The 12,840-nt window shown below is 41.2% G+C and overlaps 2 protein-coding genes across 2 annotated transcripts; both read left to right on the top strand.

The window, feature by feature from the left end:
- Positions 1-2,145: 2,145 nt before the first annotated feature.
- LOC102390062 (small ubiquitin-related modifier 3-like) lies at positions 2,146-3,745 on the top strand. Its single transcript, XM_044929001.2, has one exon. It carries the CDS (start codon positions 2,196-2,198, stop codon positions 2,508-2,510), a length of 315 nt encoding a protein of 104 aa, XP_044784936.2. The 5' UTR covers positions 2,146-2,195; the 3' UTR covers positions 2,511-3,745.
- Positions 3,746-11,386: 7,641 nt separating this feature from the next.
- Positions 11,387-12,067, top strand: ASCL3 (achaete-scute family bHLH transcription factor 3). The gene has a single exon (XM_044929491.2). It carries the CDS (start codon positions 11,521-11,523, stop codon positions 12,064-12,066), a length of 546 nt encoding a protein of 181 aa, XP_044785426.2. The 5' UTR covers positions 11,387-11,520; the 3' UTR covers position 12,067.
- The last annotated feature ends 773 nt before the right edge of the window (positions 12,068-12,840 follow it).

Genomic DNA, 12,840 nt, shown 5'->3' with positions numbered 1-12,840 from the left:
CACACCCATGTCCATTGAGTCGGTGACGCCATCCAACCATCTCATCCTCTGTCATCCCCTTCTCCTTCCACCTTCAATCTTTCCCAGCATCAAGGTCTTTTCAAATGAGTCAGTTCTTCACATCAGGTGGCCAAAGTATTGGAGTTTCAGCTTCAGCATCAGTCCTTCCAATGAATATTCAGGAGTGATTTTCTTTAGGATGGACTAGTTAGATCTCCTTGCTGTCCAAGGAACTCTTAAGAGTCTTCTTCAATACCACAGTTCAAAAGCATCAATTCTTCGACACTCAGCTTTCTTTATAGTCCAACTCTCACATCCATACATGACCACTGGAAAAACCATAGCTTTGACTAGATGGACCTTTGTTGGCTTTGTTGGCAAAGTAATGTCTCTGCTTTTTTTTTAATAAGCTGTCTAGGTTGGTCATAACTTTCCTTCCAAGGAGTAAGCATCTTTTTATTTCATGGCTGCAGTCACCATCTGCAGTGATTTTGGAGTGCCAGAAAGTATAGTCTGCCACTGTTTCCACTGTTTACCCATCTATTTGCCATGAAGTGATGGGACCAGATGCCATGATCTTCGTTTTCTGAATGTTGAGTTTTAAGCCAACTTTTTCACTCGCCTCTTTCGCTTTCATCAAGATGCTCTTCAGTTCCTCATTGCTTTCTGCCATAAGGGTGGTGTCATCTGCATATCTGAGGTTATTGATATTTCTCCTGGCAATCTTGATTCCAGCTGTGCTTCATCCAGTCTGGAATTTCTCATAATGTACCCTGCATATAAGTTAAATAAGCAGGGTGACAATATACAGCCTTGACGTACTCCTTTCCTGATTTGGAACCAGTCTATTGTTCCATGTCCAGTTCTAACTGTTGCTTCTACTAATAATGAACAAATGACATTAAAAGCACAATTACCATTTACATTGGTATCCCTCCAAATGAAATATGTATAAATCTTAACAAAATATGGATAAAATGCATATGAGGACAACTACAAAACTGATTAAAGAAATCAAAGAACTGGAACTAAATAAGAGAGAGATTCCATGTTCATGGATTAGAAGACAATATTATCAAGATGTCAGTCTTTTCAACTTGATTCAATACAATCCCAGTCAAAATCCCAGCAGGTTATAAGCAAAAGACCCAGAAAGTAAGCACAATGTTAAGAAGAACAAAGTGGAAAGACTGACACAACCTATTTTCAAGACTTACTGTACAACTACAGTAATAAAGTCAGTATCAGTGTGGATTGGCAAAAGAGTAGACAAACAGGTCAACAGAATAGAGAGCCCAGAAACAGACTCAATAGATACAGTTAACTGACCTTTGACAAAGCAACAATAGGAACACCATGGAGCAAAGTCTTTTCAATGAATGGTTTTAGAACAACTGGACAGTCACATGCAAAAAAAGTTAAGCTAGACACAAGCCTTACAACCTTCAAAAAATTAATTAAAAAAGGATCATAGACCTAAATGTAAAACAAAAACCTACACTGCTAGAAGACAACATAGGAGAAAATCTAGTTTACTTTTGGTTGGTAATGACTTACTAGACACAATATCAAAAGCACAAATTAAGAAAGAAATCACCGATAGGCTGGACTTTATTAAAATGAAAAACTTCTGGTGAAAGACTCTGTCGAGAAAAAGAATACAAGCCACCAACTGGGAGAAAATATTTGTAAAAGACATATCTGACAAAGTACTATCTTCCAAAGCATATAAAGAATTCTTAAAACTCAACAATAAGACAAAAAACTCGATTTTAAAATGGGCCAAAGACCTGAACAGACACCTCATCAAAGAAGATATACAGATGGCAGATAAGTATTCAAAAAAATTCTCCATAACACATGTCCACCAGTGAAGTTGCTCAGTCGTGTCCGACTTTTGCAATCCCATGGACTATAGCCTACCAGGCTCTGCCATCCATGGAATTTTCCAGGCAAGAGTACTGGAGTAGGTTGCCATTTCCTTCTAGAGGGGATCTTCCCGACCCAGGGATCAAACCCAGGTCTCCCGCATTGCAGGCAGATGCTTTACCATCTGAGCCACCAGGGAAGCCTGCCCCTAGCATGTCCACAGGGAAATGCAAATTAAAACAATGAGATAGGGGAGAGCGGCGGGCCAAGAGCGTGAGTCGCTCACCCGGGGCTGCCTGCCATCCCGCTGCCCTCCGAGCGCAGCCATGTCCGAGGAGAAGCCCAAGGAGGGAGTGAAGACGGAGAACGACCACATCAACCTGAAGGTGGCCGGGCAGGATGGCTCCGTGGTCCAGTTCAAGATCAAGAGACATACACCGCTCAGCAAGCTGATGAAGGCCTACTGCGAGTGCCAGGGCTTGTCAAGGAGACAGATTCGATTCAGGTTTGATGGACAACCAATTAATGAAACAGACACCCCAGCCCAGCTGGAGATGGAAGATGAGGACACCATCGACATGTTCCAGCAGCAGACGGGGGGCTCCAGGGTGGCCAGCTGCCTCTTGGGAAGCAGCCTCTAGAGCCCCCATTCCCTCGTGGCACCGTGCTGTGTTTGCTATTGAACAGTGGATGTGTGGCCAAGCCCATCAGCAGGGAGGCTCGGACACCGAGGACATTCCCCAGAAGGACTTTGCTCTGATGCACTTGAGTGCCACCGTGGTGATGGTCCCCAGCCTCCTGAGGCCCATTACCTGGTACCTGTGTTTGGGTAAAATGCGTGGTGAGGGACTTGGGCTTTGTTTTTACTTTTTCATTTTTTTCTCCCTCCTATGACATTTTCTCCAAACTTGTGGCCTGAATGCCTGCTTTCTGTCTAGACGGGGATCTTACTCCAGGTGTTGACCCCCCTCATTCCAATCATGGAGAGAAATGTCACCACTCTGGGGGTGCTTCTGTGGGGCAAGTTTTGGGGTCATGGTTGGTATGGGAGATACACTTTCACTTACTGTTTCTTGCGGGCACGGGTTTTTTTAATGCTAAATATTAGAAATGTAAGCTTTGCCAGAACATAGTAAAGTTGAAGGGAAAATACTGGAATGTTTCTTAAAAGGTAAGAAGTTCTTCAGTAACACAGCCCTGGGCGGGGTCTGGGGCCCTGGACCCATTGCCTCCAACTGCCGGTGATGCTGCTCTGATGCAACAGAAATGGGCTTTTCCCCTTTTCTTAACAGAGAAGAATGTAAGTCCCACACGTCTGCTGTGCTCACAGTGCCAGGGCCTCAGATTTCCTCCAGTATTTGCTTCTGATGAGTAACAATGGTCTGTATGTAAACAAGGAAGATAGAATATTGCTGATTTTTCTGGTTTGTTTTTGTGTACAAGAGCTGCTTCAGAGTGTGGCTACAAGTGAGATGGCCCCGGGTTCTCCCCGAGGACCGTGCTCTGCTCCCCAAGTTGGTATGCAGCTTACACGTTACGTGTGATTTCAGTTCTGTGCATTTTGGGGTCTGTTTTGGTTAACCTCCAATGGTTGTCCTGTTGCCATTCCATGTGGACTCACTCCTGTCTGATGGCCCCTAGCTGCCTGCTTTGGTCACCTGGGCAGGATAACCACCATCATCTCCTGCTCGCCTGAGACCTTGCTGGAGAAGTCTGCACTTCCTTTGTACCTTGCTGTTCGGGCACAGGCTGGGGGTCTGTGGCTCTCTTGTGTTTATTCCCCAATTTGTACATTATTTGTCGTCCTTTACTACTGTCAACAGTAAATATAGTTTGGTATTCTGTCAAAAAAAATAAATAAATAAAATGATGAGATACCACTACACACCTATTAGAATGGCCAAAATTCAGAGCACTGACACTAAATCTTGGTGTGGATGTGTAGCAACAGGAACACTCATTCATTGCTGATGAGAATGTAAAAACGGTATGGCCACTTTAGAAAACAGTTTGATAGTTTCCTATAAAACTAAACATACACTTACTATGTGACCCAGCAGTTATACTTCAGTATTTAATATCTGTGACCCCATGGACTATAGCCTGCCAGGCTCCTCTGTCCTTGGAATTCTCCAGGCAAGAATACTGGAGTGGGTAGCCTTTCCCTTCTCCAGGGGATCTTCCTAGCCCAGGGACTGAACCAAGGTCTTCTGCACTGAGGGTGGATTCTTTACAGTCTGAGCCACCAGGGAAGCCCATTTAATATGTAAGTTAGTTAAAATATTATATCCATATGAAAACTTTGATTGTGGGTGTTTATAGCAGCTTTAGTCTTAATTGCCAAAACTTGGAAGCAATCAAGAAGTCCTCTAGTAGGTGAATAGACAGTAAACTGTGGTGCATTCAATGGAATATTTTTAAAATTTATTTTATTGAAATATAGTTGTTTTACAATGTTGTGTTAATTTCTACTGTATAACAAAGTGATTCAGATATGTGCGTGTCTATATTAATATATACTTTTTCACATTCTCTTCTATTATGGCTTATCACAGGATATTGAATATAGTTCCCACTGCTGTACAGTAGGACCTTGTTGTTTATCTATTCTAAATATATTAGTTTGCATCTGCTAATCCTCAAATCCCAATCCATTCTTCCCCCACCCTCCTCTCCCTTGGCAACAATAAGTCTGTTCTCTATGTCTGTGTGTCTGTGTCTGTTTCATGGATAAGTTCCTTTGTGTCATAATTTAGATTCTACATATGCTGCTGCTAAGTCACTTCAGTCGTGTCCAACTCTGTGCGACCCCATAGATGGCAGCCCACGAGGCTCCCCCATCCCTGGGATTCTCCAGGCAAGAACACTGGAGTGGGTTGCCATTTCCTTCTCCAATGCATGAAAGTGAAAAGTGAAAGTGAAGTTGCTCAGTCGTGTCTGACTCTTCGTGACCCCATGGACTGTTGCCTACCAGGCTCCTCCGTCCATGGGGTTTTCCAGGCAAGAGTACTGGAGTGGGTTGCCATTGCCTTCTCCATATAAATGATATCATATGTTATAAAGACAATGGAATATTGTTCAATGCTAAAAAGAAATGAGCTATCAAGTCAAAAATATGTGGAGGAGACTTAAATGAATATTACTAATTGAAAGAAGCCAATTTGGAAAAGCTGTATACTATACGAGTCCAAGTATACAACATTCTGGAAAAGGAAAAACTATGGAGTAAAACAAAAAATCAGGTATTGTCAGGTGCTGGGGGGAGGGAGGAATGAATGGGTGTACCAGACATTTTAGAGCAGTGAAACTATTCCATATGATGCTATCATGGTAGATATGTATCTTTATACATTGGTAAAGTTGCATAGGATGTACAACGCAAGAGTGAACCCTGGGGACTTCCCTGGTGGTCCAGTGCCTAAGACTCTGCCCATGCTCCCAATGCAGGGGGCTCAGGTTCGATCCCTGGACAGGGAACTAGATCCTACATACAGAAACTAAAAAAAAGTGAGAAATAGATTTAAGGGACTAGATCTGATAGACAGAGTGCCTGATAAACTATGGACGGAGGTTCGTGACATTGTACAGGAGACAGGGATCAAGACCATCCCCATGGAAAAGAAATGCAAAAAAGCAAAATGGCTGTCTGGGGAGGCCTTACAAATAGCTGTGAAAAGAAGAGAAGTGAAAAGCAAAGGAGAAAATGAAAGATTTAAGCATCTGAATGCAGAGTTCCAAAGAATAGCAAGGAGAGATAAGAAAGCCTTCCTCAGCGATCAATGCAAAGAAATAGAGGAAAACAACAGAATGGGAAAGACTAGAGATCTCTTCAAGAAAATTAAAGATACCAAGAGAACATTTCATGCAAAGATGGGCTCGATAAAGGACAGAAATGGTATGGACCTAACAGAAGCAGACGATATTAAGAAGAGGTGGCAAGAATACACAGCAGAACTGTACAAAAAAGACCTTTACAACCAAGATAATCATGATGGTGTGATCATTCACCTAGAGCCAGACATCCTGGAATGTGAAGTCAAGTGGGCCTTAGAAAACATCACTATGAACAAAGCTAGTGGAGGTGATGGAATTCCAGCTGAGCTATTTCAAATCCTGAAAGATGATGCTGTGAAAGTGCTGCACTCAATATGCCAGCAAATTTGGAAAACTCAGCAGTGGCCACAGGACTGGAAAAGGTCAGTTTTCATTCCAATCCCAAAGAAAGGCAGTGCCAAAGAATGCTCAAACTACCGCACAATTGCACTCATCTCACACGATAGTAAAGTAATGCTCAAAATTCTCCAAGCCAGGCTTCAGCAACATGTGAACCACGAACTTACAGATGTTCAAGCTGGTTTTAGAAAAGGTAGAGGAACCAGAGATCAAATTGCCAACATCCACTGGATCATCGAAAAAGCAAGTGAGTTCCGGAAAAACATCTATTTCTGCTTTATTGACTATGCCAAAGCCTTTGTGTGGATCACAATAAACTGTGGAAAATTCTGAAAGAGATGGGAATACCAGACCACCTGACCTGCCTCTTGAGAAACCTATATGCAGGTCAGGAAGCAACAGTTAGAACTGGACATGGAACAACAGACTAGAATATAGGAAAAGGAGTATGTCAAGGCTGTATATTGTCACCCTGCTTATTTAACTTCTGTGCAGAGTACATCATGAGAAACGCTGGGCTGGAAGAAGCACAAGCTGAAATCAAGATTGCCGGGAGAAATATCAATAACCTCAGATATGCAGATGACACCAACCTTATGGCAGAAAGTGAAGAGGAACTAAAAAGCCTCTTGATGAAAGTGAAAGAGGAGACTGAAAAAGTTGGCCTAAAACTCAACATTCAGAAAACGAAGATCATGGCATCTGGTCCCATCACTTCATGGGAAATAGATGGGGAAACAGTGGAAACAGTGACAGACTTTATTTTGTGGGGCTCCAAAATCACTGCAATGGTGATTGCAGCCATGAAATTAAAAGATGCTTACTCCTTGGAAGGAAAGTTATGACCAACCTAGATAGCATATTCAAAAGCAGAGACATTACTTTGCCAACAAAGGTCCGTCTAGTCAAGGTTATGGTTTTTCCAGTGGTCATGTATGGATGTGAGAGTTGGACTGTGAAGAAAGCTGAGCGCCGAAGAATTGATGCTTTTGAACTGTGGTGTTGGAGAAGACTCTTGAGAGTCCCTTGGACTGCAAGGAGATCCAACCAGTCCATCCCAAAGGAAATCAGTCCTGGGTTTTCATTGGAAGGACTGATGCTAAAGCTGAAACTCCAATACTTTGGCCACCTCATGCGAAGAGTTGACTTATTGGAAAAGACCCTGATGCTGGGAGGGATTGGGGGCAGGAGGAGAAGGGGATGACAGAGGATGAGATGGCTGGATGACATCACCAACTCTATGGACATGAGTTTGAGTGAACTCCGGGAGTTGGTGATGGACAAGGAGGCCTGGCGTGCTGTGATTCATGGGGTTGCAAAGAGCCAGACACGACTGAGCGACTGAACTGAACTGAACTGAAGGTTCATATTGACCTTTGTGGTTAGCATCCTAATCTCTATTTTAAAAATATTGACAATATTTTCACATTATAAGATTACTTAAAGATATTTTCCATAAGCAATTTTGATATAAAATTATATAACCCAGGTGAGTGGAGGAAACATTCTTCTTGAAAAGAATTTGTTACAAGAGTCCAGTTTTGTAAGCAAACTTTCTATTTAGTATTGTTGCATGTTATCTTAACTACATATTAGGTAGAGAAAATCGCTAAACCAGCCTGAGCAGTTCTGTTTAACTGTAAGCTATTTTGCATGTTGTTACTAAATGATCACATATAAATCAGGTTAAGTCTAACTCAGCCCCAAATACAGAATCTTGGCAACAAAATTCAGGTAAGAGACTCTTCTCCAGAGCAGCCCATGGGAGAGAATAAGAACATGGTTTTTAAGAAAATCCCTAGGCACAGTTGAAAAATGATGATTATTTTCAGCTGATTATTCCATTATCTTAAGCTAACAATATGCTTCTGTGTTGAAAGATTCAGTTTTGCTGTTGATTAAACCATCTGGAGGAGTGGAAAGGATTTAGGGGTTTGAAAATCAGGAGACCTAGGTTCTGACCTCTGACCTCATAACTGCAACAATTTATGAGGGATTGGATGAGAGGCTTTCCTAAGGTTTCTCCATCCCTAACATTCCATAATTCCATAATTCATAATGTACAGTAGTAGCTTTTTGTTTTTAAATGCTAGATATTTATAATGGATCAGAAAGTTGAAACTTTAATGCTAAGCAGAGCAATCCAGAATTTCTTAGGATTTTATCATCAAGACCTTACCCTTTATTTCCCAGAATAGCTCTAAGTCAGAAACCTGAGACTTTCACTAAAAGATAGGTGCATTTGTTTTTAGCTACGTGTACATTTGGCTTCAGAGTCCCATCACTTATAGTTTGTGCTGTTCCCTCTTTCTCTCTCTCCTTTCTAATACTTTTTTTTTTTTTAATGGACTATTTGCAAAGTCATTATTGGATTTGTTACAAATATTGCTTCTGTTTTTTGGCCATGAGGCATGTGGGATCTTACTTCCACCACCAGGGATCAAACCCCCACGGCCCTACATCTGAAGGCAAAGTCTTAACCACTGGACCACCAGGGAAATCCCTGTGTTCCTCTCCTTTAAAAACTTTACTCAGTTTCTACAAATGTGTCCGTTTTCCATGAGCCTTCTTATCTTGATCCTCACTGTTGCATTTTTCATTCTGTTGCTGTTGTGGTTAATTTTTTTTGTCTTTGAATAAAAGATAAATGCTACTACATTAATTGGTAACCTTTTGGAAATGCTCAATAGAAAAAGCTCCCCCCTCAGTGTGTCTCCAAAGATACCAGGCTCATTTCCCAAGAATTATGCAAGGTCTTGTTAAAATCTAGAAAGTTTATTTCCCTGGATATGTTCCAGGGTCTCCTGGTTTATAGTCTATGGGAACTTGAATAGAATTGTGTCCTGCTGTGGTGTGAAATCTTAATTATGTTGAACTGGTTCATAATGCTTTTAAGGTCTATGATATCCTTCTACTTTTCTGTCCATTCATTCTACTAATATTTCAGACTTTGATATTAAAACTCCAACTAAGAATCTTAATTCATCTACTTAAAAAATAATTGTGACATATAATGGAACTATATGTAAGTTTGTTCTGTATCTTCTGTCTCCTGTAAATGCATTATCATACTTTCATAACTTAAAAAATAAAAAAGAAAGGAGAAAACCTAGAGACTTTTAACTACTTGTGGCATATACAAACTACTCAGATTTCATCTGGATCAAGGCTTAAGATATTATGAAAATTATCAGTCAAGATGACTATACCCAAAGACTTCTCGTGAATTAGCCTTGATGGCAGTTGTCCTATTTTTCGGTGCCCTATTGGAGCAGTTCCGGCTTGCTAGCTACAGATAGAAAGAGGGTTCTGATGTTCTCAGGAATGCAGAAATGGGGGCTCCACACTCACTGTGCCATAATTTCATAGTTTCTACCATGCACATTTTTTACCTCTTACCCTCTAGAATTCCTAGCTCAGGAATTTCCTAACTCTTTTTCTTTCAGCAAATTTTTCTTTTTGACAGGATCCTGGCTAGTTTGTAATCCAGAACTTTTTATTGTATGTTAGTTATTTTAGGCCATTGGATCAGTAATTTGGCATCTTTCATTTTCTGTTCCTCTGTTTTGCTTTTTAATTGGACCTAAGGCACTTATCTGGAGAAGGCAATGGCAACCCACTCCAGTACTCTTGGCCTGGAAAATGCCATGGATGGAGGAGCCTGGTAGGCTGTAGTCTATGGGGTCGTGAAGGGTCAGACACGACTTCACTTTCACTTTTCACTTTCATGCATTGGAGAAGGAAATGGCAACCCACTCCAGTGTTCTTGCCTGGAGAATCCTAGGGACAGGGGAGCCTGGTGGGCTGCCGTCTATGGGGTCGCACAGAGTCAGACACGACTGAAGCGACTTAGCAGCAGCAGCAGCAGCATGGCATTTATCTCATTCCTTCACCCCCATCCCTCTATTAGGAAGAGCTCTTCCTGGCATTCCTTTTCCAGCCTGTTTCACCATGACTTATTAAACTCTCCCCACCGCTCACACTCCCCACCCCTCATCCCCCAATCCCCATCCCTTCTTGCCCTTTCTGGTTCGAGAGTCATTTGTCTTTTCAGTAGCCATACACGATAGGATAGGTTTTCGTCACAAGAGTTGTAATATCCTGTATTGCACGTGAATTCTGGTGCTTAGAGACTGCTCCTGCCATTACATCGTGCAGCCTGCAGTTTCATTATACTCAGGTAGAGAAACAAGTGCCAGTGTTACCTACTCTTGCCCATAAACATTAGGGCTGGTTTTTTTTAGGAGAAAGAAAGCCAGATTTCCTTCTTTTCTGAAAGCCACAGTTAAATTTCACGTGGCTTTTCATTTTCCACATTGGGTACATTCTTCATCTCTCAACAAATGTGCTTCAGACAAACTTGCCAAAGGACACACAGCTAAGAAGATGCAAAGCCAAGATTGAACTTGAGAAAGTTAATGACTGAAAGAAAAATGTTCTTTTTCAGCACTTCCCTGATTTCCCATCAACTAAAGTGTAATGTCTATGTGAAATCTGTTATGACCACATTACTACAGTTAAGGGTGAAAAGTAATGGTAGTGTAATAAATGAGCTGGATACAGATCTATTCAGAAAGGGGGAATATGTTGATAAGGGACCTTTTGGAATATAATACTTCAAATTCCATGAAAAAAAACTTAAATAGAGTTGCACTTTACTCAATATGTTTGAAGTTCTAAGTAAATATGTAAACTGACTATGTTATAAATGTGTTAGGGAAGTTTCTCATTTAGGCAATCTTACAGTGAATTTTTAAGAGCAAATCATCCCTTCTTATTTTGATTTCAGTTTTGCCTCTGGCATACCAGTTATCATTTAAGAAGGCTATGCCTGTGAGGTTGCATGCTCATTAACTAGTTTGTAATTTCTCCAACATATATTTGAATATTGTGGTGTTTCATTGTTTCCCAAATGTTAGTATTTGCATACACTTTCACAATCTTCATTACATTACTGCTCTACAGCACCTGTATTGCTGTTTACTTACTCTTTTTCTGTGAATTGGTTCATATTTTTAACTCAAGTACATTTATTTTTAAAAGAGACTTTGTATCTCTACCGTAAATGTGAAATCAGCATAATTCATAATAAATAGAAATTAGTAGTAAAATACCATTAGATTCTAGCTAGATACCATTCCTGTTGAAGGCTTCCATCTGAGGAGGATTAGAAAGTATTTTGATAGTGTGGAAGACATGTTCTCACCAGACTAAAGATATAACCTTGTAATCATAAGGACTGAGAGAATTGAAATAACTTTCTCACAAGGCAAGTCAATGTTATTTCAGGCTGTTTCTGTGTACCATCAAAAATCCTCTTACTACCCACAAAATATTGTAATCCCATCAAGTTTTCAGAATGAGCTCAAAAACTATTCCTGAAAGCAGTAAAGTCTCTGATCTCTAAGAAAGTAGATAGCTGCTCTCTTGATCTGGCCAAATTCATAAACTTGGTTCTGTTTCCAGGCTAAAGAGGAAATGATGGACAATAGAAGCTACTCTAACATGCCAGACAAACTGCCTGTCTTCACCGATTCCTCCCACTTGCCACTGACCAGGTCCTTCTATCTGGACCCCATGGTCACGTTCCACCTCTACCCAGAGGGCTCAGTGCCATCCCCTTACTCGGAAAACTTGCCATTGCTGCCTTTTTCCAGTGACTCCCTGATTATGGAAAATTATGGTGAACCCTGCTCCTTCTCCTTCCCAATGCCTTATCCAAATTACAGAAGGTGCGAATATTCCTACGGGCCAGCCTTTATCCGGAAAAGGAATGAGCGGGAAAGGCAGCGAGTGAAATGTGTCAATGAAGGCTATGCCCAGCTCCGACATCATCTGCCAGAGGAGTACTTGGAGAAACGCCTCAGCAAAGTGGAAACCCTCAGAGCCGCCATCAAGTACATTAATTATCTCCAGTCCCTGCTGTATCCTGATGAGGCTGAGACCAAGAACAGCCCCAGAAAAGCTTCCTCCATAATGGCAACCACCACCCGCCACTCTGACTCCATTTTTAGAATCATTTGATTCCATGTTTCCAAATAGAAACAATTTCACAAAATGTGGTCCCCTACATCATTCAGTAGTTTTCCTAATGTCATTTTTGTGTGGGCAGATAATAGTTTAAATGCTAACAGATGCTGGATATGTCTTACTTGGATTTCAGATGTATGCTGCGATTCATGGGGTCACAAAGAATCGGACACGACAGAGCGACTGACCTGAACTGAACTGAAACATTGTCTTATGTAGATTGAGAAAATGCTTCTTAAGCTTTGGTGATTTCTTTCAAGAACATTAGGGAATCAAAAGTCCTAAAAATTCTCTATGCCTCTCAGCTTGCCCTTCTCCCACACTTGGCCAGAGTCTCAGGTGTGAGAAACTCAAAAAAGTAATGTAAAGCATAATTAATGCCTAGTCAATGCCTCTACTGCACTTTGCAGATGTTTCATGCTAAGCAGCACAATGAGCCTTCCTTGATTTGTCAAAATTTGATGGGTTTTATTATTTGGGGTTAGCAAGAAATTTACACCTTACCCTTAACATGATGGGGAAGTATTTGGGGGCTAAAGCAAAAGTAATTAACAAAACCTTGTTGTCATTTGAAATTACTTCAGAGTCATCTTTGTCCTGCATGAGGCAGACATCCTCTGGTAGCTTAGTGTAGGGCCTAAGCGGGCAGGCTCTGCAGTCATATTGCTCTGTTTACATTCTGACTTTGCTGCCTCTCCCTGTGTCTTTTCAGTTCTTCATCCACAGAATAAGAATAAGAGTAATAGCAACTACCCCATATGTTTATTA

The sequence above is a fragment of the Bubalus bubalis genome, chromosome 16 (genome assembly GCF_019923935.1).
Source record: "Bubalus bubalis isolate 160015118507 breed Murrah chromosome 16, NDDB_SH_1, whole genome shotgun sequence".
NCBI lineage: Eukaryota > Metazoa > Chordata > Mammalia > Artiodactyla > Bovidae > Bubalus > Bubalus bubalis.
Note: the sequence above shows the minus strand (reverse complement) of the source record. Positions and strands in the feature narration are given on the sequence as shown.